The 18,602-nt window shown below is 50.8% G+C and overlaps 1 protein-coding gene across 3 annotated transcripts in view; it reads left to right on the top strand.

Moving 5' to 3' along the window:
* The window catches only part of TMEM184A (transmembrane protein 184A), a 162,775-nt gene extending 145,127 nt beyond the window's left edge, over positions 1 to 17,648 (top strand). For all 3 annotated transcript variants that reach the window (XM_086940608.1, XM_086940606.1, XM_086940607.1), the window contains exons 8-9: positions 12,922 to 13,119; positions 15,190 to 17,648. In XM_086940608.1, coding sequence (XP_086796734.1) covers positions 12,922 to 13,119; positions 15,190 to 15,443 — 452 coding nt within the window. In that variant the 3' untranslated portion in view covers positions 15,444 to 17,648. The remainder of the gene's footprint in view (positions 1 to 12,921; positions 13,120 to 15,189) is intronic.
* The last annotated feature ends 954 nt before the right edge of the window (positions 17,649 to 18,602 follow it).

The following is an 18,602-nucleotide window of genomic DNA, read 5'->3' as shown; positions in this document are numbered from 1 at the left end:
TTTCTTACCCCTTTAACATTGGCAGCATTTAATTCTCTAAAATGGTGGGGCATAGGGTACTTGCTGCTGCTACCTTAACGTTGTTGAATTGTTTTTGCACAGCGCAAGCGTGAACTCTTGAACTTCTAAGTGCCATTTGATTCATAAGCAAACTTTTTTCTCACCGAGCCAGTGTTCCAAACTTGTAAATTAACGTGGTTTTTAAGCAACTAATATTTTTTTAAAACACGAATGATCAGATACCGCTGAAACAATGTTAAGGTAATGGAAATTGCAGGTTTCTGGAAATGCACAATTCACTTCTATCATGTTATTTAAACTGACAAATGCCACCTCGGAGCAGTGGCATAGCTAGACCTTTTGCCGCCCGTGGCGGTCCCTGCGTTTGCCACCCCACGACGGCCGCAGGTAAGAGTTGGGGGAATGGGCTTGCAATTCCTGCGTTTGTCGTGACAGCCGCAGGTAAGAGAGGGAGGAAGACCACCGTCCCCAAACCTCATGCCTGTAGGGAGGCGATTGGGGTAAATTGCGAGGCAGACACTTGTGTTAGTTTAAGTATTTAATAATAATTTAAGGAAGCGCCGGGAAGTCTCGGTGCGCGGCTGGGCAACAATCCCGTAAGATGGCCGCCCGCGCTCCTAGTGTCTTCCGTCATGTGACCACGGAAACACTAGAGCGCTGCACTACATATCTCCCCCCTTTAGCAACACTGCAAAATGCAACAACATAATAGATATTAACTTAGGATAGTTCAAGCTGACAGATGTTTAAGTCTTCAAGTCGAACTCACAATACTTTTTTGGCAGTACCACAGACCTGCCTGTGCGGGTATGTCTCAACGGGGTGCGTGTCCTCGTGTCTCTGCTGCCACTGGTTGGGGCATCAATGGTTGTCTCCTGTGGTTGGTCCCTGATCTCAAAACCACTCACACCTGGGTCTTCTTGTCGTGCCTGCCTCTCAGTGTCTTCTGCAGTCTCCTGTGTACTGGTGGTGTTCGCCTCTTCTGTGTTAGTGCTCGTGGTGCCACTGCTGGGTGTTCCTGTGCTTCTGTTATTTTCGTCCTCCACCATGTTCCCATAATTACTCCCTTCCGGTGGTGTTACTTCTGTCTTGGACCACTTCACCACTTTGTTGCACCTGGACATTCTGTCTTGGGACCCTATCTTCCCATCACTCAATAGAGCAGACCTGGTGTAAATTTCTCTGACTTGAAGTGGCATACTATACTTGCTGTCACCTTTCCCTTTCAACTGAGCGAGCTTCACTCTGACCCATTCCCCCTGCTCGAGCGATGTTTCTTCGACATTGTGCTTCCTGTTGTAGTGGTTCGTATAGATCTTTTGTGCTTTTTCCAGGTTGCTACGTACCACCGCCGGAGACCACTTGCATTGTACTGTGCGTTTGTTTCCACGCCACATTGTCCTTGGTAAATGGGTCCCGCTCTCACAATATTTTGAATGGGCTGTATCTCGTCTTGGTGGGAGTGATTCGGTAAGCCCATATTGTGCATCTGAGTTCTCCCTCCCAATTCTTTCTTGCGTTGATGGCCACCTGAATCGACCCCATGATGACCCTATTGAATCTTTCGATAGTGCCTCCAAAAACTGTCGGGAATTCTGCTTTCCATTTATCGGCATCGTATGCCTGTGCGGGGGTCGTTATCAGTACTTGCCTTGTGCCACCGGGATTCAGTTCTATTCCAAGTTCTCCTTGATCCACCCATCCTGGCACTGAGGGTCCTTTCTCCGCCACTTACAGCTTCCCTTCCGCCGTGCAGCCTTTGAATTCAAATTGTAGTGGGCAGTACCCCACCATGGGAATGGGTTCCCCTGTGAAGGTGCCTGGATGGATGTCCGGAGGCAGAAGGTGTGGGCCTATGACCTGCGCAAAGTCTCTGTCCCAATTGCTGCGTTGTATGATAGTTTAAGGGGACCCTGAGTCGGAAACCATTGCTACCTGGACCCCCCCTATGGAGAGTTTGCACAGCGGTTTGCGTGTCCAGGAGCAGTCTATGCCCAATACTTGGTTGTCTATGCACAGCACACTTCCCCTCCTCCTTCTTCAGTCTGAGTCTTTCGCTACATATTTAACTGTTGTGTTTCGGGGTTTGCGTCTACAGACCTTCTCGAAGTGTCCCATGATCCCGCAGTAAAGGCATTTGGCTCTTTGTCGTTGGCTGCATGCGCTCGACTGCCGCACTTGTAGCAACCCGTCTTGTCCTCCCCTTGGGGCCTCTGGTTCGCCGCTGTTTTGTGTGCATATTTCTTGGGCTGCCTAGAGCTTCCTGTAAACGGTTGCTTCCGCTCCTGGGGGGTGGCGTCTGTCACCTTGCTCACCGTGGCTTTGCTGGCATTGTCCTATTTGGCTGCTTCAGCAAACCGCTTTGAGAGTTCCGCCTTTTTGACCATGGCCACTATCTCTTTGAGGGGAGCTTCTCCGTGGACCTATAATTTCTCCTGAATGGATGTGTTCACCGTGTGCATGATAATTTGGTCCCTTATGAAATCATCTTGGAGTCCTCCGTATTTACAGGTGGCCACTAATCTCTTCAATGCCGCTACGTAGTCATCCACCGATTCCCCTACGAGCTGTTTCCGTTGAAAGAAGTTGAAACGGTCAATTGCGATGCACACTACTGGCTGATAATGGCTATCCAGGTCTTCTATGGCATGTTGGAACACCTCTACGTCTTCTGGAGGTCTGGTCTTTTTTAACCAATGTTCATGTACACCCTGATTCCTTCTGGACCTAAATTGTGCAGTAGGATCTTCTTTTTCCGCTTGCTCGGAAAGACTTCGCCCCCTTCATCCTCCAGTGCTGACAGGTAGTTCAGGAAGTACTCTTTCCAATCTTCCCACTTCATGGCCGGTTCCCCTGGTTTCGGCAGAAAGGGAACTGGGTTGGTGAGGGAGAAGGTTTGGGCACACATGGCGGCTTGCCTTTTTGGTGGCGCTTCGTCTGTCCTGGGTGGAGGGTTCCCTGGCGCGCTTTGGTCGTGTGGCCTGTCGCCCTTTCCTGGGCGGTAAGGTCCTCACCCACAATGCCTTGTCCTTGTTGCGCCAGGGTCAGGTGTCCGGAGGTTACACAGTATGCTTTTAGCCTCTGATGCGTGTTCCGCCTGGCCTCGATGCGGTTGGTCTCCTCCAACGCGGAGGCGTGGCAGTGAGGTTACACTGGCTTAGCACGTGGCCAACAGGGGTGATGCTGTGACGATCTACCTCTGCTCCCAGGACCCGTAGGCCGGTCCACTCTCGCCTTCTGTCCAGCTCTTCTACCCCCTTTGTTGTGGGGTGCCGCTGCGCCCACCGTACAACCTCTGTCCGCGTGGCCTCGGTTAGGTTTGGCCGCCTGTGACTGGCTGGGGTGTGGTGTCTTCTGGGCCCTCTCTGTGAGCTCTGGGTTTGAGGCTGTTTCGCTCTGTGCGTGTGGCCTAGGGTGCTGTTGATGCCTGCCTTGCGGGGAAGGAGTACTGCTACCCCCTTGTTCTGTGACCCACTGAGCCCTTGGCTGTGGGATGATGTGCGCTGTTCCAGCTGCTTCTGTGGGGAAGGGGCACCGCTGCACACCTCTTCTGTGCCGCCTCTGTGCCTTTGTGTTTTGGCTGGGTAGTGCCCTGTCCAGTGCTGCTGCACGCCAAATTGTTGGCCTCCTTATGCGGGGAGGGCACCGCTTACTCACTGTGCCGACTCTGCTAGGTCCCAGTGTGGTGGGCCGGCCTGCTGCACACACTGATCTGCGGCCCCCGCTGCAGGAGAGGGGCACCTCTGAGCTCAACGTGCTTCTCCTGCCTCTAGATCTCCGTGTGATGTGGGCGCCTGCACTCCTCTCCACAGGGCCTCCTCTCTCCTTCTGCCTGTAACGATGTTCCACGCTTCCTGCGCCGATCGATATCTGACCCTCTGCAGTGCTCCCTTCGTGGCCTCAGTAGCGCAGCGTGTGTGCACGGCACGCTGCAGTCCTGCCGACGAGCGTGTCCGCCTCCCCAGCCTCGTTGCCAATTTGTAGTGAGGCGATTGGGGTAAATTGCGAGGCGGACACTTGTGTGTGTTTAAGTATTTAATAATGATTTAAGGGAGCGCCGGGAAGCGTACCAGCTCGGTGCGCGGCTGGGCAACAATCCCGTAAGCTGGCTGCCCACGCTCCTAATGTCTCCCGTCTTGTAACCACGGAAACACTAGAGCGCTACACTATAATGCCGTCTGGTTAGGACCGCCTCCCTCCCTCCCCCCGTCGCCCCCGCTCACCGTTGCCATGGCACTGCCTCGGAGCAGCCAGTAAATAAATATACGTCCTAAAATAAAAGTGAAAGTGAAGTGAAAGAAGCTACACTTTCAGGTACTGTCATTTCGCCACACATTGTCCGGTTCTCCTCTTATGAATGTGGCACGTTTCCAAGGAAAAGTTAATCTCTTTCTCCAACAGTTTTGCAAGGTTTAAATATGAAGAAAAAGCTCGAGGCTACACCTGTAACACGTTTAAATGAGGGTGCTAGAGGAGGCGTGGCCAAGATGGCGGGCTGAGAGGTCGCACTCGCCGAGAGCTCCCGGACCCCTGAAACCCTGCGCCGCTCGTAACCGCTGATTCCCCCCCGGATCACGCGGTGACTGAGCCTGGAGCCCCCAGAGGAAGTGTGGATCGATTTTGGAGCCTTGTCTGCCCCGTCGGGGGCGAGATCCTGTCCGGAATAGCCCGGGTCGGAGCCCGCCGAGCGGCCTGTGTGTGAGCCGGGAGCCGCGAGACCTTCGGGCTTCGGATCCTAACGGTGCGCTCCGCCGCCTGTGCGAGACCCGCTGGAGTGCCTGTGTTGACGGAGTGGGAGTCAACGGCGACTTCGCGAGCGAAGCGGAGCCGGCCGGCAGTAGATGCAGGGAGCGGAGCTGAGCGGAGGAGAGAGGCGGAGGCGGAGCCGGCATCGACCTGCTACGCCGGTCCGGGGCCTGAAGGGGATCGTCCTGAGAGGCCGCTCCGGCCAGACGTTGGTGGTGGAGTAGTGGAATTGTGCTCCTGGAGCAGATCTTTCCCCGGGATTGCCGACCCCGGCAACTATCGCTTCGTGAGCCGGCCACCCGGCTGGATTTCTCGCTATTGGACCTGAGACGAGGATAGGCCTTCCATCTTGGGCGTTGGCCTATTGATATTACAGGGAGGCCATTTTGTGAACTCAGGCCCGGCGGCTCGCCCTCCCAGGTGATCGCGGTGTGGCGCTGCCCCCGACTGGTGTATAGCTGCGCCGGCCTGGCTGCTCTCTTTGCCGGGCGGGAAGCCTCGACGTCCCCTGGACAGCTGAGATGTCGAACGCTAGAGGACAGTGAAGGGGTGACCGAACCCTGCCGGACATGCTGGGGCGCGGAGCCCTGCGTAGTGGAGGAACTCAGCCCACCACGACCTCCCCGGCCCCGGCCAGGGGTGCAGATGGCGGAGAACCCCCGGTGACAAGATCATTCCTCGAGTCGCTCTTCAGTTCCCTGCGGGAGGACTTTCAAACACTGAAGCGAGAGGTGGCCGGGGAGGTCCGTGAAGTACGGCGAGAGATGGACTCCCTGGGGGAACGTGTCAACACGGTGGAGGAAGCTGGACACTCTAGAGACGAAGAGATCACCCACCTGCAGCAGGAGGTCCTGCGGCTGCGAGAGCAACAGATTGAATTGCAGGCCCACGCTGAGGACCTCGAGAATCGATCCAGGCGGAACAACATTAGGGTCCGTGGTGTGCCGTCCGGCGAGGAAGGGGAGGACGTGACTGTGTACCTGGTGTCCCTCTTCCGTGCAATTCTGGGGGAGTCGGAAGACTTTCTGATCCGTATAGACCGGGCACATCGGGTGGGACGCCCCCGCAGGGCCACGGCGCCCGCCCCGGACATTCTGGCTTTCCTCCCGGACTTCCCCCTGAAGGAACGGATCCTCCGCGAGGCGCGTGGGCAACAACCTTTCAGCTTCCGAGACCACCCAGTGGCCCTGTATCAGGATTTGTCTGCGGTCACGCTGCAAAAGAGGAAATCGTTCAAGATCGCTACCGAGTTCCTTCGGGAACACGGGACACAGTACTCCTGGGGGCACCCTTTCCGTCTGATTTTCCGATGGAACGGTACTTTGCACCAGCTCCGGTCCCTCCAGGATGTTTGCGCGGTGTTGGGCCTCACAGCATCTGACACGGACACCCCGGCACCGCGTCGTAGACGGAGCACTTGTGATGGATGGCAGCAGGTGGGAGAAGGAGGCTCTACACCGTCGGAGCGACCGGGCTCGCCCTCTATCCGGGCGGACATGGCGGCCGCCATTCAGGAGGCTTCCAGAGTGACGGCGAATGGCGAAGTGGCCCTGACGGCCTGAACTTACTCCGGGGGGAGTCTGCTTTAGCTTTTTCCTATTGCAGGTGCGGGGATTTGGGGGGAGGGCGGGGAGGAATGGCGAGTGCTGGAGGTGGTGGCTGGACGTCCACTACACTGATTTACCACGGCCTTGCCCGGTAAGGGCCGGACTGGGACAATGTCTTTTTTGCAAAGTTTGAGAAGTGGGGTTCGGGAACGGGATCGGCGAGGGGATGTTTTGAATGCGGGGATTAGCGGGGGGGTTTGTAGTTGGGAGTGGTGTGGTTCTGGATGTGTGGGGTCTGGGGGGGAGGGGGGGGCTTTTCCATTTGCGGGGTGTTGGGGTTCGGGGACTGTACTGTGCCATGGGGGTGTTCGTAGTTGCTCTGTGCTGAGGCCTCGTGTGGTGATCTCCATGTTTGCCTGCTGGGCTTTGCTTCTTGGTGTATGCCCCAATGATTCCCCTCCTTGATGGCTCTTAAAGTGATTACTCTAAATGTGAAAGGGCTGAATAACCCGGTTAAAAGGCGGGCTGTATTATCTTTGCTGGAGAACTCTCAGGCGGATGTCTGCCTGCTGCAGGAGACCCATTTGCTGGCTAAGGACTGCTCTAGAATGCGCACCCCCAAGTTCCCCACGCAGCTGTACTCCTCTAGCGCCTCTAAAACGGCAGGGGTGGCGCTCTTGTTCTCTAGGGGGTTCAGGGGAGAGGTCTTGCACAAAGTAGCGGAACAGAAAGGGAGGCTTCTGGCATATAAGATCAGGGTGGGGGGCTTAGTACTGACTGTTGGCACTATTTACGGCCCCAATGACCACCAGGACCAATTCTTGCACAGGGCACTGGAAGATGTGGCGTCCACCTCCGATAGACACATAGTATTGGGAGGTGACTTGAATCTAGTTTTCGATGCGGCGATGGACAGGTCTGTGCAGCGGCGCCACCAGTTGGGTGAGCTTTCCGGCTCGATTCGCACTCGACTTGAGGAGCTGGACTTGCATGACATGTGGCGTCACCTTCACCCCACCACCCACGCGTACTCCTACTTCTCTCATGCTCGCAGGTCCTATGCGCAACTGGATCATCTACTTGTGTCGGGTCCGATGCTCCTATTGGCTTCGAACGCGGATATGGGGGTCCTCTCTCTTTCCGACCATGCCCCGGTGGAGGGTGCTTTCACTCTGCCGCCGATGGCTCGGCCAAGGGGGGTCTGGCGGCTCCGAGACACGCTATTGCATAGGCGGTCGACAGTGGACCAGATCCGCGCGGCCATTTTGGACTTTCAGAGTGCGAATGACAATAATGATACCTCTCGCGCGACACAGTGGGCAGCCCTGAAGGCTGTGCTCCGGGGCGAATTTATAGCTATCTCCTCGGCTGAGAATAAGGACCGACAGCTCAAGAGGGATGAGCTTACTCGGCAGGTGAGGGAGCTGGAACAGGTTCATCATAGGACGGGGGCCCCCAGGGTTTGGAGGCAGTTGAAGGCAGCTAGGAAACTTTTGGCTGCCCTGGACATGGACCGGGCGGAGTACGCGATGCTCCGCCTGAAACACAAATATTACACGGGGGGGAGATCGGTGTGGGCGGCTCTTGGCCAACAAACTTAGGGTGCAACACCAACAGCACAGAGTGAAGGAATTGGTTGACTCGGCCGGAGGTTTGGTCACGGCTGATGAGCGCATAGCAGACGTCTTTCGCAGCTTTTACGCTGACCTCTACACTGGAGAGGCCCCCTCTGCGCAGGCTGAGGTGGACTATCTAGAATCGGTGCCGCTCCCATCGTTAACGCCAGATCAGGCTCAGTATCTGGAACGTGATATTCGCGTCGAGGAGGTGATCACGGCGATATCCCGGCTCAAACCGGGCAAGGCCCCAGGACCGGATGGCTTTATCCCTCTGTTTTACAAGACCTTCTGTCAGGAGTTGGCGCCTCTGTTGACCCGCCTTTTCAACACCTTCGCGGAGCCGGGTGCCATTCCCTCCGAATTTCTTCAGGCCACGGTCTCCGTAATCCCGAAACCGGGCAAGGACAGGACCGCCTGTGGGTCCTACCGTCCTATCTCGTTGCTGAACACGGATTTGAAAGTGTTCACCAGCATATTAGCGGCGCGCCTGGCACTGCATCTCCCGGGCATGGTTGATTCGGACCAAGCGGGCTTTGTGCCTGGCAGGCAAACAGTAGACAATACAAAGAGGGTGACCCACATTCTGGAGAAGGCCTTCAAGATCCCAGGGGAGAGGATGCTCCTGTCCATAGACGCGGAGAAGGCTTTCGATAGGGTGCATTGGCCCTACCTAGAGAAGGTCTTGGGCAAGTTCGGGATAGGTGAAAAGTTCCGTCATCTGATCTTTAATTGCTACCGGTTCCCGTCCGCAGTGGTCCGAGTGAACGGAGGCAGCTCCCGGCCCTTTCCCATTGAACGGGGCACGCGACAGGGGTGCCCACTGTCCCCCTTGCTCTTTGCTCTATACATGGAGCCATTCGCTCAAAGGGTTAGGCAGAACCCCGACATTGTCGGTGTCAAGATGGGTGAATTCCATCATGCGATTAGCCTGTACGCAGATGATGTCATTTTGACATTAGACGAACCGCGGAGATCGCTACCGGCTTGCATTGCGGAATTGGACCTATTCGCCGAAGTGGCGGGCTTCAAGGTGAACCTGGGGAAGTCAGCCGCCCTTGACATCTCGCTTGCTAGTGCCACCAGAGCGGAACTACAGAGGCTTTACCCTCTGAGCTGGTCCAAGGACCGGATTCCATATTTAGGGATCCTGTTGGCGCCCTACCGGCAATGGTCAGGGCCAATTATGCGGCTTTGAGCACGAAGATCAGAGAGGAACTAGGCCGGTGGGATAGGGGCACGCTGTCGCTGCTAGGTAGGGTGGCCGCGGTGAAGATGACCCTCCTGCCCCAGGTACTCTATCTCTTCAGAGCGTTGCCGCTCCAGCCCCCCGCGGGGTGGCTTGCTGAGACCCAGTCGGTCATTGCACGGTTTGTATGGCAGGGCCGCAGGCCGCGGATTAAGAGGAGCATCGCTACGCTGGCGCCCGACTCTGGGGGGCTTGGGATACCGGACTTGCGGAAATACTTCCAGGCCGCCCAACTCCGATATCTGGTGGAATGGAGCCGGTGGGAGTCTGATAAGCACTGGCTGTTCCAGGATCAGGCAGTGGCGGGTAGGACGCTACAAGAAGTACTATTCTTGAGGCGGGCTCATCGACCCCCTAACCTCTACGCGTCTCTGGTGACGCGGGTCCCGCTGCGGACGTGGGACTTGGTGGCTGTTAGGCATGAGCTTACCACCTTCCCCTCTCCCTTTACGCCGCTCATCGGCAACCCGGACTTCGGCCCTGGAATGGAGCACGGTGCTTATGAGCGCTGGAGGGCGGCCCGCTGCTGCTCCTTGTATCACTTGTACGGCCCTGAGGGAGTTGTCCCCTTCCAGGACTTGCGGCGGGACTACGGCCTTCCAGAGGCGGAGCGCATGAGATACATGCAGGCGCGTCACTGGGCGCTACAACCCCAGGTGCGCGATACGGCAAACCGGGAGATCACGGTGTACGAGCGCTGGTTAATCACTCGCACGTCGGATGCTAAACTGATCTCGGATTTGTATAAAATGCTGCAGCCCCCCCCCCCTTTCATATTCACAACCCCGGTCGGGAACGATGGGAGCGGGAGCTCGGGCGGGTGTTGAGCCATAAGGAATGGGAACACATTTCCTACCGCGCTCGCCACTCGGCCTATCACACGGGGCTCACGGAGACCTTCACCAAAATCTCGACCTACTGGTACCGCACCCCGGAGAAACTGCACGAGATGGACAGGGCAATACCAGGGACATGCTGGCGCAACTGTGGCAACACTGGCACACTTACACACATACTATGGGAATGCCCCCTTCTGGCTTCTTATTGGGAGGAGGTCCTGGGTGAGGTGGACAAATGCTTTGGGATAGAACTGCCGAGGTTCCCAGCCTATGTTCTACTGGGGTTGCCAAATGGGTTGATGTATCCCCTTAGATCCAGGAGGGGTCGACAGATTGCGATAGCTTTGGGGTCGGCGGTGCAAAATATTCTCATACATTGGCGCTCCACCACACTTCCCTCTGTAGTTGGCTGGCTGCATAGATTGTGGCATGTCCTAGGAATGGAGAAGATGTCCTTAGTAGCCCTGGGAGACACTGATACTTTTGAGGAACTGTGGGCGCCCTTTCATAGCCTGTTGTGCTCTGAGTTTCGGGAGATCACTTGTCCCAGATATCTTAGGTTGTTACGGCTGACGCCGCCTCCGGACCCGCCTGTCTGATCTGACGGGGCTGGCATTGTATAGCGGGGATTACTGGAGGGTTGATACGAAGAGAGAGCTGATGGTGATGGCACAGTACAGGGGGTGGGTTGGGGTATGGTAGTTTTGGGGTTCTGTTTGGTTTGGTAGGTTTTTTTGGAGCGGGGATGCTTCTCCACCCTTCCCCCCCCCCTCTTCCCCCCCCCCTTTTTATTTTCTTTTTCTTTGCCCCCCCTATTTTTTCTCTTCCTCTCCCCTCCCCCGTCCCTCCTCCCCTCCCCCTCCCCCCCCCCTCGTTATTTGTATGTGACCACAGGCACGAAAAGCTGTGTTCCTGAGTCAAATGAAGCCTATTGAAAAGATAATTGCTTTGCTGTATTTGCTGTATCAAACGCACCGATTGTGCGGCTCCTGTGGTTTATCTTTTTCTTGCCCTGTTGTTTCCTACCCCACCCTGCTTCAATAAAATACTTTAAACATAAATGAGGGTGCTAGTGTTCTGCCATCTCATCAGAGCAAGCCTGTTAAAGCAGGGGAAGAAAGTGAAGGACATGTCATTTCAAGCAAAGAATGCGGTGACAGAGTCTGTTCAGCAGATCTGAGCCACGCGCTAGAGGTCCAAGATCTGAGAAACGTGGTGGAGGTCCAAGATCTGAGCCACACAGTAGAGGTCCAAAATCTGAGCCACATGATGGAGGTCCAAGATCTGAGCCACACTGTAGTGGTCTTATCCGAGACATCCAAAAAGAGATTTTTATTGCATAGTAGTTGGAATTTCTCACACATTTATTAAACGTGGTTGCCTTTAAAAAATGTGCCATAGTATTTACCACGAGTGGTCACTTGCTGCTCGATGGGAAGTATGACCTATGTGCTGGTTAACTGAGTTGGCGAAGTGAACTAAAGCACGATGATGGATTCAACCCAGATATGTGACTGGGGGGGTGAATGTCTGCAATGTTTCAGCGCTCCGTCCATCACCTCCTTGTGTTTGCTTTGTTCGCCCTATGTTGGCAGTGTATGCCCAGACGTGGTTCCCTTGCTCACTTTGCCACTGGATTCAAGCTAGCCTGGCTGATGAGGAATGACACCCCGAAACGGGTCCCGGGATGCTTGTTTCCGGTGCAGGGAAGACCTGGCTTGGCAGTTTGGGCTGGACTGTTCCCATGAGACACAGGCTCAAGACTGATTTGCATATAGCTGGATCTGAACTGGGGTGGCGAAGTGAGCTAAAGAACAATGATGGATTCAACCCAGATCTGTGACTGGGGATGAGTGTCTGAAAAGTTTCCGCTCTCCGTCCATCTCTTTGTGTTTGATATGTGCTGGATAAAGAATGACTAATGCGAAATAAAGCAGACCTTCAGGCCCCTGCGAGAACCGTAAGAGATTGTTTGCTTTGCAAATGTAATTTGATTATGTTCCAGAGGTTGGAATTCTGAACAGACCGGATTATGCCTTTCCCATTGGACCTATTTAATGGTGGAACAACCAAGAAACTGTGTAGCTCTGCAAGAATGACCTTGGAATGTTGTAAGGATGATCTTAGAGCAAGCAATGGTCGAAAGGAGTAGTCGTTGAAAGGGGGGAGGTGTTGATGTGCACTGGATCTATATCTACAAATTGAACCTCATTTCCAAAGGATAAATTATGCATATATTTCCATACAGAGCAGTGCTTGAAAAAGTCTTTAAGAAGAAAATGTAAATTCTTTAAAAATATGCTGATCTGGGTGACCGAGAGGAAACTTCTTCTACGGAACTCAAATGTCATTGAATTTAGTTTGACATGACCTAAAGATACAGTTGTATTTTCTTCACAGAGCAAACAATTATTTTTCCCTACACCTACATGAACTTCTCCGTAACCATGCATGTTTTTTTCATTTAGACTGTTTGGTTTAAGCTGATGGCTAGTGTAAGTGATACACTAGTTACCAGAAATCTTCTGAATTTCGACAGAGCGATGAATACAAACCTTGGATTACGCGGGGAACAATAAGTATTTTAATGAACAGACCAGCGATTCATAAATGTTTTACTGTGTGATCATGTGACTTCTTTTGACCAAACCACTTATATATTTTTAGTCGCCCTTACAGATGCTGAAGAACTTGCCTTCCTCGATCAGTACACTATTCACAGATCTCTGTTCCGCTTTGTTAATGTCTCTTGTTCATTTCGTATTGGAAAGACTATGGTGGTGACCTCCTAGTGGGTGGTGTGGGAAATGGATCGCTATGTAAGGCCTTCTATTGCTTTGTTATGGTTGATTCCCTTCCACCCAAACATTTGCACTGACCTTAGCTTGTGTTTTCGCATGTAGGGATGCTTCTAGCCATCCTCGAGCGATGTGGCGTGATCCCGGAGGTCCAGATCCTCAATGGAAACCTGGTGGGTGCTGGGACAGTGGCAGCTGGATATCAGAATTTCATTATATGCATCGAGATGTTATTTGCAGCCATCGCTTTGCGATATGCCTTCACCTGCCAGGTGTACCGGGAGAAAAAAGAGAATGCAACCAGTAAGTTCAAAGTCCAATTTGTTGTGAGCCTTTGCGTTTGTTTTCTGTAGTCAAATTAAGTAAATGACGTAGTTTGAAGCATATAATTTGACCTCTGATAATGAATGCTAGATCTAGGTAGTCTGGCTATTTCCTATGGCAGTAAAGACAAATGGCATTAATAGGTGTTCAGTCTTCGATTAATCAGAATTTATATAGCGCAGCGCTATCACCCTTCGAGGTACTTTGGCACTGAAGTCTCTGCTTTGAAAAGCCAGGTCTTAGGTTGCTTTCCAGAGTCTGCCACGGAGGGTGCCATTCAGAGGTGGAGGTAATTTCAGGTCTTGGCGACAATGTAGGAGAAGGAGTGGCCCCTGGGGTGGCTGCGATGAACGTGGGGGACGTGTGCGAGGACAAGTGAAGCGGAGCACTGTGTTTTGAGGGTAAATGGAAGTTCAGCTGGTGGTTGATGTAGGATGGTCCTTGGTCATGGAGAGCTTTCTTGGTGTGTGTGAGCATCTTGAACTGGCATCTCTTCTGGATGGGGAGCCAGTGGAAGTTTCTGAGATGGGGAGAGATGTGTGTCCATTTGGGGAGGTACAGAATGTTGTCTGGCTGCAGCATTCTGTATGGTCTGAGTCTCTGAAGAGCTGGGTGGGGATTCCGGTGCAGAGAGCTTGCTATAGTCGAGGCAGCTGATGACAAGAGGTGTGTGACAGACTTTCTGGGGCTTACTGGGATCCATCTGAAGATTCTGCGGAGCATGCATCAGGTGTGAAAGCAGGAGGAGGCGATTATATTGACATGTCATTTCATGGTCAGTTAACTGTTGAGTATATGCCAAGCGTGCGTGGTCGGTTGGTCTGGGTATCATTGGCATAGGAGATAATGTTGTCTGTGGGCTCTGATGATGTCTGTGGGGGGGTCATGTAGATGTTGAACAGAGTGGGGCCGAGGGATGAACCTTAGGGCATGCCGCTTATGATGTCCTTGGGAGTGGAAGTGAAGGGAGGTAGACGGATGCCCTGTTTGTGTCCTGAGAGGAATGAGAGGATCCACTTGAGAGCGCTGATGTTGTGGAGTCTGTCGATGAGGATGTGGTGAAAGATGGTGTTGAACACTGCGAAAAGGTCGAGGAAGATCAGGGCCACCGGTTCTCGTCAGTGGAGGAGAATTCTGATGTCATCTGTTACAGCGACCAGTGCATTCTCAGTGCTGTGGTTGGCGTGGAATACTGATTTTTGAGTTTGTAGTTCAGTTCAAGGTAGTCGGTGAGCTGCAAGTTGATGGTTTTCTCGAGTACTTTGGCTGAGTATGGGAGCAGGGAGATCGGGCAGTAGTTTTTGAGGTTGCTGGGGTCGGCTGAATGCTTCTTTAGGAGGGGTCTGACTTCTGTGTGTTTCCATCTGTCTGGGAAGGTTGTTTTGGTGATGGAGGCATTGAGGATGGTGGTCAGTTCAGTGCTGAATATGTTGGATCCAAGGTTGAAGAGATGGTGGGGCAGGAGTGTGGGGGGGGGTTACATCGGAGTGGATGGAAGACATGATGGTCATGGAGGTCTGAATATAGAGCTTAAACCAGGTTATGGCTGGGCAGGTGTTCTTTGGTTGGATGAGGTTGTTGCAGCTCCCCATGGTGGGTTGGGGGTCTAAGATGTTGGCAATCTCGCTATGGAAGTAGTCCAATCGGGTGTCATAGGGTTGTTGAGAAGGGTGGACCGTGTTTTCTGTGGCTGCCGGGTTGGAGAACTCCTTGATGATTGTGAAGATTTCCTTCGGGTCGTTGGCCGCGGCGTCTATGGGGTCAATGACAGTTGCTCTTTTGCTTTCTTGATGTGCCGGTGGTAGTCTGTTTTGTACACGGCTCAGTCAGGGGGGTCATTGGTGATGCGCCAGCACTTCTCGAGTAGAAGACAGTTGTGCTAGGTGGTTCTGAGCTCTGGGGCGTACCAGCCTGTTTGTCTTTAAGTTCTGTTGGTTTCCTTCCTGCTCTTAGCCAGATCCTCATCTTAGAAGACCAGTGTTGGCTCTGTAACTTATCTGTATCTTTGTGGTCGTAAAATTGATATGGACTTTCCTGTTCTTTCTCCAGCGACAGTGGCTCCGATGCAGAGCATCTCCAGTGGGCTGAAGGAGACCATGAATCCTAACGATATCGTCCAGGATGCCATACACAACTTTTCACCTACGTACCAACAATACACACAACAGTCTATGCAAGACTCAGAAACTAAGGCACAAGGGCAGAATGGGCATGTATCTTCTAACTCCAGCGGTGGACACTCTAGCAAGCGGAAGAAACAGAATGAGAAAATGATGCTCATCATCTCAGATGACGAACTGTAGAATCGGAAGGCCAACAAGTACGCGGTGACCGTGGAAGTACTGCACTAAAAAGTGACCAATCATTCCCACTCAGGCCTCTCCCTCCGGCCAACCAGCACAAGATGGACTAGTATTTAGAGACCATGGCAATCTGTAAAGAATGGATGGAACGCTTGTGCTCCAAAAGTTGACTGGACAACAGTGGGTACAAATGCAGGCACATTCCGATGCAGGTGGAATGTAAGGAGATTCCCATCAGTTCAGATATATGAGGGTGGCTAATACTGGGATACGAACATGTATAAAGACAGGACTATCGACCTCAAAGGAACTATGAGCCTACTCAAAGTGGTGCATTGTGGTCTCAAAGTAGGACTATCCAGCAACTGGAAAAGCCTAAGACCATGCACATTTTTCCACTTTGTCTGTGTTTTACAACCCTTCTGTGTGCCATTGCAACTGTATTGGGTCCGTTACTCTAACGTAGTTCATTTTCTCTCTAGGATGTTCATTTTTCCACGCAGGTGTGCCAGAAGACTCACGCGATCAGAATAATTCAATGAATTTCATTTTGGGGCAAACCCGCTGAACTTATCGAAACATTGAGGAGAACGATCAGTGTAATCACTTCTCCTTCAGTTGACCTAGATGCCTTTCTGTGAGTTTGGCAAAGAGAGGGCAACTTAATGAGCCACAGTTTTGGCAAATTAAATACATTGGAGATTTTGGCTGGAGGTCATCTAGGCACATTTTAATGTAGCGTAATACATCACAAAGTAGAAAAAAAAGAAAATATCATATGGACATGCCAGGCAGCTGTTAGTATTGTATAGGATGCTGCCTGGTTCTGCAACCCCAAATAATAGGCAGGTGAAGTGGCGATTGTTATCTTTGTATTTGTTTTTCGTCAGTGGGACGATATTCAATGACTTAACAACCAGAGGTAGGGGGCGAGTGATTGGATATTGTATCTGTGGCAAGCTGTGATGGCAAGACTACTATTAGAATCTGGCATCATTTAAACAATTGCTAATTCTGGACCAAAATCTGTGGCTTCCTACCTGAATTATGTGCAGTAGACTGGAAAATGCTACTGCATTTTTGCATTGAAAACGAAGCATTACAAATGTAAACCTAAATAGTAGCACAATAATAGATTGAGGTGTTAATTCGTTTTACAGAAAACATACACTGTAGAATGAATAATCTAAAATAACTGCATTCCATAAAAGCAGAGCAGTTTTTTTTAGCTTGTATTTTAAACATAGTAATTCTGGCTGTCCACAAGAAGTTCTAAGTTTCTTTATTGTTTGAATGTAAACAACTTTTTGCCTTTGCCGAGTTGCACCTTTGCTGAAAAGGTTAAGACTACATTTATTTTCACAACCAACAGATTTCTATTATTTTCTAGTACTCTGTTGGAGTTCGTTTTTACTCCAACCAGTCCAAACTGGCTGATATAGCATCCCTGTATCTCTTCTTCTGTGTGTTGTTCTTCAGAATGGACCATCACACATGTGAATAAGTGTTGTGTGGTGTTTTCAAAAATAACTCTGTTTTTCATTCAGACATGATCTGCCAAATTATGTATTAGTTTTTTAACAGTATCAAGGAAAGAACCTATCTTTCTGCCAGCAGAGGATTTTGTGACAGACTGTGGTTTCTTTGGCTGAAGGCCCCAATGACTAAAATCAAATGCACTTGTTTGATGCACCAGGAAAAATGATGGAAATGTAAGTCATTGCTTAAGTGTCATCCTATCAGAATTTGTTTCTCAACAGGCTGTCACTTTTTAATTTATTTTGTCAGGATCTATTCCACACTGCACCTGTTAATGTTTTCCTTTTCGGCATACCACTGGGACTTTACCAATCTGCAGTTCCTACTGACTTATTACTATGATGTGATGTCATTTGCTCACTAACTGAACCTGGTTGACTATCATATGTAGACACCTTCCTTTCAGTAATTTACTACAGACGGTTTGTATATGCCAAACAAAACCTTGTATCATCACCAAAAAACAAGGCATGGTTATGTAAAGTAATGCATGATGGTTTTCAGAGGGTGCTGCAAAGGTAAAGATGTACTCTGCATGTGGCTGTGAGTTACTTTTTAGAGTTGTACTGTTCAAGAATTAATAACACTGTGTAATTATGGATCCCTGTAAAATGTTCTATTTCAATTTCTGATTTTATTTTATAAAATTTAAATGTTTTTCTACTATTATTGAGTTTTTCCAATTCTCATCCAGTTTTTTTAATTTACTTGCAGGCGATCATTACAAGTGATCATACAAATTGTGTGCTGTAATTATTAATCTACGATTTGTCAAGAAAAGTGTTTAGAAAGCTACACAATGACCCTGTAATAAGAGTGCTTGTTTTGGCTCTTTAAAGAGTATCCCTTTTTCAACCTTTGATTTTTACTGGATTACACAGTTTATATACGTATGATTTTTTTATCCTGGTAACAACATATGTAGATTTAAATTGTACATAATCTAAGCAGAAATTCTTTTGAACATACTTGGGGTGATCTAAAAATAACTGACAATACTAGTATCATTTAAATAACAGAAATTAATTAATTAATTGACCTACAAATGTAATCAAGTGAGTTGTGTGACAAACTTAAAGTACAATGAACAAATGCTTTGTCAACACCAAATCTTGGTAGACAAATTAAAATTCACCAATAGTGAATCAACTGGGAACAAAGTATTTGATCAAATATATGGTAAGCTTTAGACATAGTCTGAGGAAAAGTCCAGATATTTATTTTAAATACATTAGGTGGCATCCTCTGAGCTCTTTGTGGTGATATTTTGCTAGTGATTAGCAGCATTTCCACGAACTACGAGAGATTCAGTCAGCATGTGAAATAGAAGGAGCGGTCATAACTTGTATATCCACAGAATGGGCTTGATTCCTGAGGGTATTGCAAACAAAACAGGTGATGGACCGAATGTGGATCAATGTCACACATTCACCCCAGTCCAAAGATCTGGGCCCAAATCCATCGTTTTTTTGCACTCCACACCACCCTGGGTTAGACAATGGCGATATGCAAATCAGCTCTGACCCTGTGCCCCATGGGAACAGTCCAGTCCAAACTACAAAAGCCATGTCCTTCCCAGAACGGAATCAAGCATCCGAGGACCGGACCGGTTTCGAGGTA

This window comes from Lissotriton vulgaris, chromosome 10 (assembly GCF_964263255.1).
Source record: "Lissotriton vulgaris chromosome 10, aLisVul1.2, whole genome shotgun sequence".
NCBI classification, from domain to species: domain Eukaryota; kingdom Metazoa; phylum Chordata; class Amphibia; order Caudata; family Salamandridae; genus Lissotriton; species Lissotriton vulgaris.
This window is presented reverse-complemented; position numbering and strand designations above follow the sequence as displayed.